We start from the raw sequence: 7,177 nt of genomic DNA on the forward strand, positions 1-7,177 counted from the left end.
CTGAAGAACAGGTTCCCCACAAAGACTTTAGTTCCACCTCCTTCCAATACTTTCTACCTCTGTGTTTGGTGCTACAAACAACATTTGGAAGCATGGTTCCGATTAACACAGTAGTTGCTGAACTACAACTCCCATCAGCCCCAGCCAGTATGGCCAATGTGCAGGGATGGTGACCTTTGTAGTTCAGTAACACCTGGAGACCCAAAGGTTCCCAACTCCTGTATTTATGTCAAAAGGACACTGCCGGCTGTTTTTGTTCTTTGAAGGCTATAAAGGATAACTTCCCCTAGTTCTTCTTAAAGAAGCTGAATTTAGAGAACTTAGTTTTTTTTCTTTAAAAAAAAAAGGAAGGTAGGGGTCAAGAATGCCAAATTGTTAACAGGGAACATTTAGTATAGCGGCCAGCAATAAGCAGCAATCATGTTGGCTATTGGGACTTTCTGGTGCTGATCACGGAATGTTTCAAGTATTAATAGCTGTGTTCCTTCTCATTCTACCCAGTACCAAGTAGCTTTACTGAGGTTTAGCTAGCCTAAATAGAGGGCATCTGTGCAAAAGTCGCAATCTTCTTAAAAAAAATAAAAATCATATTTCTAAGGGTTTCAGGCTCAGTTATTTAAAATGTTAAAAACAGGTGTTTTTATGTGTGTGCATTTAGCATTCTTCAACAACTGTTTCAATCAAGGAATACAATTTTTTCTTAATCAGACGAAACCCAGGACTCAGGATCAGAGTACGTTTGATGCCGGAAGTGAAGCAAGCTCTGGGGAAGAAATCCCTGAAACTCGGCCATGAACAGCAGTCCTGTTTGAACACCAGCGTCAGTTCAAAAGTAGGAACAACAGTGGGGTCATAGACAATCTTATCCAGCTTTTTACACACATTTCCTGTTTCTAAGTTGACGTGAATGACACACCCCCTTAAGCCACAAGGCTCGGTGGAAGAGAGACGCAAGACGTCTTGGGCTATCCTCCTGGTTAGCTTCTCAGGGACTAGAACCTTAGAGCAACGCAGTTTAGTCTGTTTTGATTTAGACAGGCAGCTCTCCAGCATTCTAACTAGACTCTGACATTTCTGTTCCTCAAACACCATCTCATTAAAGTTGGGTTCGGGCACTACATAATCCCAGTAGTCAAAATCTGTAAAGGATAGGAGAAGAGGAAAGAGATTCTCAGTTACCAGGCAAGAAGCCAGCCAGCCATCACCTGCAGTATCAAATAATTACAGCAAGCCAAGATTTCACATATTACATATAGTGTGTTTGTTGTCCCCCCAAGCTAATGTAAAATAGCAGCTAGGTCTACTGTATCGGCTGCCAACAAGCAACCCCACTTTGACTTCATGCAGAAATAAACAGTTTATCAAATTGCCTTTCCCTTGACAAAGTGGTTACAACAGAAGAGTCATGAAGTGCACTGCAATCAGGATATGGCCCTTTTGCCACTAACAAACATTTGATTATTTACTAAAAAGGAACAGAAGAAGATGTTAGTAGAAAAACACACAGAGATGACATACAAGACTCCTAAGCAAGTGACCCAATCATGCTTTTCTTAATAGATTACATTTGGGCAGGCTGTCAGAAGCTGAGCCAAATTGCTTCACACACACACACACACACACACACACACACGAAGCAACTTGTTTACCTCACTGAATTAAACGTTGGATGAAAGTTAGGTACAGTTTTCACCACATCTTTTTATGTGGCAAAGAGAGTAGCAAGCAAAACTGTAAGGCTGCAATCAATTTGAATTAATATTTTGCTGAGTCCAGTTGGATGAAAAGTTATTTCTCACCTATAGCAATGCTTCAGTTTTGCTAAAAGGTATATGTCAATACATTGCTAATATTTATGTGCAAATTTAGGGATGCAAGCTTCAGTTGCTCTATCCGGTCACTAAGCTGGTGAGGAGGAGGTTTAGTTTTCATCAGCAAACATGCTTGTTTTTCTTGGGGCTATTTTGATTGTGGCAGGATAGTTTTAAAAGGGGATGGAACTTTTAGAAATATTTCAGGTAGTGTTGCCAGAGAGGGCCGAGTGGTAGCTCTTTTACTTCCAATAAGTGCTTAGCCTGCAGATGTCAAATATAACACAGATACTAATCATCTGGAAACTATTGAATTAGTTTGATAGCTCTGCTAAAATCACAACCACTTATTTAGTCCTTATTCATTTTGACTTTCATATTAGGATGCATACTGATAAAGATAGTGCTTAGAAAATGAATTTCATGGCATTATAATTTTGGTAAGCAATAACTTCTCCAGTCCTTGGGTGAAAGGTTCTCTGCAAAATTTTGTGTAGTTTTCTTTTGGTAGAACACATTCCAAGGACCAGCCCTAAAAAAATCAAAGTTGATACCCAGCTGGTGTAAAAAAAAAAAAAGGTATGATTTTTCACCATAGTTGGTGAACACAGCCATGTTGCTGGTTTGCAAATGTCGCCTATTGGTTGTGGTTAGTGTTCAGAACAGTTTATATGGTGAACTCTCCTGGATCAGTCCAATGGTCCATGTAGTACAGCATCATGTCTCCTACAGTGGACAACCAGATGCTTTGGGAAGTCTACAAACAAGCTGGGTGGATCAGGGGAATGCTGTGGTCATAGTGTATCTTGAATTCAGTAAGGCTTTTGACAAAGTCTTTTGCAAATTCTTGCAAAGAAGCTGGTAAAATGTGGGATGAGTAAGGTGGATTTGTAGCTGGTTGGCTGACCAAAGTGCTCACTAATGGTTCCTCATCATTCTGGAAAAAGAGGCAAGTGGGGTACCTCATGGTTCTGTCCTGGGCCTGTTGTTGTTCAAAGTCTTTATAAATGACTTGGATGAAGGAAATGAGGGGATGCTCATCAAATGTGCAGGTGCCAAAGTGCCACAGAAGACAGAACTGGCATTAAAGATGACCTTAACAGATTGAAGACTTGGGCCCCAACTTTCAACAGGGAGAAATATAAGGTTCTGTACTTATGCAGGAAGAACCAGATGTACAAATAGAAGATGTAGGACACCAGGCTTACCAGTAGTACATGTGAGAAGGATTGAGGGATCTTAGTAGACCACAAGCTTAACATGAGTCAACAGTGTGATGCAGCAGCAAAAAGGGCAATGCTGTTCTAGGCTGTATCAACAGAAGCATGGTGTCCCAATCAAGGAAAGTAATAGTACCACTTTATACTGTCTTGGTCAGACCACACCTGGAGTACTGTGTCTAGTTCTAGTTCAAGAAGGATATTGACAAGCTGGAATGTGCATAGAGGAGGGCTTCAAGGTCTGGACACCAAGAATGGTTGAAGGAGCTGGGTATGTTTAGCCTGTAAAAGAAGAGACTGAAAGGAGATAGGATAGTCATCTTCAAACATCTCAAAGATTGTCACATGGAAGATGGAGCAAGCTTGTTTTCTCCTGCTCCGGAGGGTAGGACCTGAACCAATGAATTCAAATTTCAAGAAAAGAGATTCCGACTAAACATCAGGCAGAAGCTTCTGATGGCAAGAGCTCTTTGACAGTGGAACAGACTCCTTAGAAAGGTGGTGGACTCTCTTTCCTTGGAGGTTTTTAAGCAGAGGTTGGATGACTATCTGTCTGTCTTTAGTTGAGATTCCTGCATTGCAGAGGATTGGACTAAATGATCCTCAGGGTCCCTTTCAACTCTACAATTTTATGATTCTAAGCAGTACATGAACACAATGAGTCACTAGTATTGCTCCTCAGCCAGTGACTATTATTCAGGGGATATAACCATCATTGTAGTAATCACAGATAGCCTTATTCTCCATGAATTTATCAAATTCCATTTCACAGCCATCTTGTGCTAGCAAATTCCATTGTGTAACCATGCCCGGGGGGGGGGGGGGGGAGAAGTACTTCTTGTCTGTTTCAGATTCATGAGATGACCAGAAGTTCTAGCATTAAGAGAGAAAAATCACTAAAGGCATTGAAAGCAACCTATTGAAACAAAATTAACAAGTCCATCAGTCCTTTGTGTATACTATTTTTCTTCAAAGTTGTCACAAGGCTCAGTGGTAGAGCATCTGTTTTGCATACAGAAGGCCACAGGTCTGAGCCCCAGCAATGCCAGATAGGGAATCTCCAGTCAGTGTAGATAATACTGAACTAGCTGGACCAATGACCTCAGTATAAGGAAGCTTCCCATGTTCCTATCAGGAAAACAGTATGCTTTCCCCATGAAAATGTGATTTGTCTCCAACTACTTTGTTTGGTGTGATAATTTGGGCACAGCACACATAGCATAGCGAAAAGTTGCTAAGAGTGTTGCGCAATGTTTTGCAAAGGCTTAACAATAGTACACTGTTCAGTTCTTGCAGGCTAAATGGGGGGGGGGGGGGTTGCTGCTTAACATGCAGTTGAATGACCAAACCTCAGGGCTTTAGGAAGAGCTTCAGGGCTTTAGGAAGAGTCTGTGATCCATTCCACACATGCTACACACATTTTGCATAATTTTCCATGACGCATCCACAAACAATTTTAATTCGGTGTGAATCTCATCATCATTTCGATCTTTCTGGAAGTTGAAATTGGGTGGGGGGGGAGTGTTATATCCTCCAGCTGTTCACACTAGCTGACACCAAGTTCAATTTTAGGGTCGTTCATAAACCAACAAACTGCATGAATAATAATAATTATTATTATTGCAGAAGACTTGTAGCCTAAGCACCTCTCTCTGTGTATACATGCAAGCCCAAAAGCACAATTGCACATCTTGCATCACAGCCTAATGGATCCTGGATTGCATTCAGTTAGTAAGTGTGGCATTAACCACCAGCATCTGAACCCACTCACCAGTCACGGGTGCTGGCTGAAAGCGTTGCTGTATCAGTTCAGAGATACATGCAGAATTTTTAATGTTTAAGCTGCTGGATGCCACCATTCTGAAGAACAGTTGTCCTTGCCACCAAGAGGCGGGCTTACCTCTCTGGGTTAACTGAAGGGGAAAAAAAGCAAATATAGTTTATTGACAGGCCGTTAGACAATAAAAAGATAGCAGCACACAATTCTCAAAACTGGAAAAGCTGCAGCAGGAGAAATTTGATATGCATCAGGCCACAAGGTTTTGAAGAAAACAATCTATGTGTTATTTACAATCCATTAGCAGTTTAGCAGTTTAAAGTCTGGGGGATGGGGGAGAGAGTGAAATCAAACACTTATTTTTTAAAGAAAACTAGAGAATTTATTTATTTTTTTTAAAAAGGGGAGAGCAGTTCACAGGCAGATTGCAGAACAATAAACACAATCCATTAATTCAGCCCCCAAGACAAACAGCTCCTCTTACCTGCTGGAAATGTCAAGTAAAGTGCACGGAAATTTTAATTTTCTAGAAAAGCAACTTCAGCTTTCATTGGAAATCACAGTTTTTAAATAAAAAGTGTAAAAAAAAAAGAAACACGACAACAACCCACCTAGGTATACAAAAAGTAATAAATAAGTGCAAACTTCCACCCGTTGTTCCACACCACCACCCACCCTTCCTCTCTCTCTCTCTCGTACTACGAGAGCGACTTATATATACAGATATCTAAATATATATCTCTCTGCTACCCCCGCCCAATGCTCCACCTCCTCCGCAGGTCTTTGGGGGCAGCGGCAAACTTTGCAGGCGAATCTCTCTCGCCATTGGCGGCTGCGTGAAGGTGAGTTGCGCGTCGGGGGAAGAGGAGCAAACAGCCTCTTAACTCAGTTCACCCATGTGAAAGAAGAGATGCGGAGCGGGGCGCGGGGGGGGGGGGAGGCGAGCTGATCACTGGATTGGTCAGATTGAATGTCAGAAAGACTTGGGAGAGAGGAAAACATCGGTCACCTGACCTCTCTCTCAGTCTCTGTCTCTCTCTCACACACACATCCATCCTTCTCTGTCAATGTTTGACTCACAGCAGTGTTTTGATCCGCTTCTCTTCTTGCTTTTTTCTGCTCACCTGGTTGCGCACGTGTGCGTGTGAATGGGTGACGTGATGGGAGCAAGTGGTCGTTTCCTCTCCTCTCCTCCCACCTCCCCGCTCCCGAAGGCCCACTTGTTTATTAGTTTATTGATGGCTACATTTAAAGCCCACCAAATCGCTCAAAGGGGCACACGTGGTTTTCACAACCAGCCCCCACAACCCCCTCCTAATCCTCATCACAACCCAGTGAGGTAGTTCAGGCTGAGAGATGGTGACAGCCCCCCCCCCCAGCTTTGTGGCCAAATGGGAATTTGAACCCAGGTCCTAGCCTGGCACACTAACTCAGGGGTAAAGACACATTTCCTTCTGGCCAACGGGATAGCTCAGTCAGAAGCGCATGAGACTCTTAATCTCAGGGTCATAGGTACAAGCCCCATGTTGGGCAAATAGGGCTCCTTCCTTCCTTCCTTATTTGGTTTTACAAGTATAAAATTATAACAATAGAAAATACATGTTGTTGTTGTTGTTTAGTCGTTTAGTCGTGTCCGACTCTTCGTGACCCCATGGACCACAGCACGCCAGGCACTTCTGTCTTCCACTGCCTCCCGCAGTTTGGTCAAACTCATGTTGGCAGCTTCGAGAACACTGTCCAACCATCTTGTCCTCTGTCGTCCCTTCTCCTTGTGCCCTCCATCTTTCCCAACATCAGGGTCTTTTCCAGGGAGTCTTCTCTTCTCATGAGGTGGCCAAAGTACTGGAGCCTCAGCTTCACGATCTGTCCTTCCAGTGAGCACTCAGGGCTGATTTCCTTAAGAATGGAGAGGTTTGATCTTCTTGCAGTCCATGGGACTCTCAAGAGTCTCCTCCAGCACCATAATTCAAAAGCATCAATTCTTCGGCGATCAGCCTTCTTCATGGTCCAGCTTTCACTTCCATACACCACTACTGGGAAAACCATAGCTTTTACTATACGGACCTTTGTTGGCAAGGTGATGTCTCTGCTTTTTAAGACGCTGTCTAGGTTTGCCATCGCCTTCCTCCCAAGGAGCAGGCGTCTTTTAATTTCGTGGCTGCTGTCATCATGTGCAGTGATCATGGAGTCCAAGAAAGTAAAATCTCTCACTGCCTCCATTTCTTCCCCTTCTATTTGCCAGGAGGTGATGGGACCAGTGGCCATGATCTTTGTTTTTTTGATGTTGAGCTGTATCCTTATTTAGAGATTCCTCCAAATCTCTCAACTTCCCACCTTCCCCTCCATGGGTCCTATTGTCAACCTTTTCA

The 7,177-nt window shown here is 43.0% G+C and overlaps 1 protein-coding gene across 2 annotated transcripts; it reads right to left on the minus strand.

Moving 5' to 3' along the window:
• Window positions 1–588: 588 nt before the first annotated feature.
• Window positions 589–5,691, minus strand: DDIT4L (DNA damage inducible transcript 4 like). Of its 2 annotated transcripts, none has more exons than XM_083459364.1 (3): window positions 5,577–5,691; window positions 4,803–4,944; window positions 589–1,139 (listed from the first exon to the last, which is right to left on the minus strand). In XM_083459364.1, exons 2-3 carry the CDS (start codon window positions 4,888–4,890, stop codon window positions 655–657), a joined length of 573 nt encoding a protein of 190 aa, XP_083315490.1. In that variant the 5' UTR covers window positions 4,891–4,944; window positions 5,577–5,691; the 3' UTR covers window positions 589–654. The 2 variants fall into 2 exon arrangements, with proteins under 2 accessions (XP_083315490.1, XP_083315489.1); XM_083459363.1 differs by lacking the exon at window positions 5,577–5,691 and adding an exon at window positions 5,293–5,511.
• Window positions 5,692–7,177: the final 1,486 nt, after the last annotated feature.

This window comes from Podarcis liolepis, assembly GCF_965112155.1.
Source record: "Podarcis liolepis genome assembly, chromosome: 9".
NCBI lineage: Eukaryota > Metazoa > Chordata > Lepidosauria > Squamata > Lacertidae > Podarcis > Podarcis liolepis.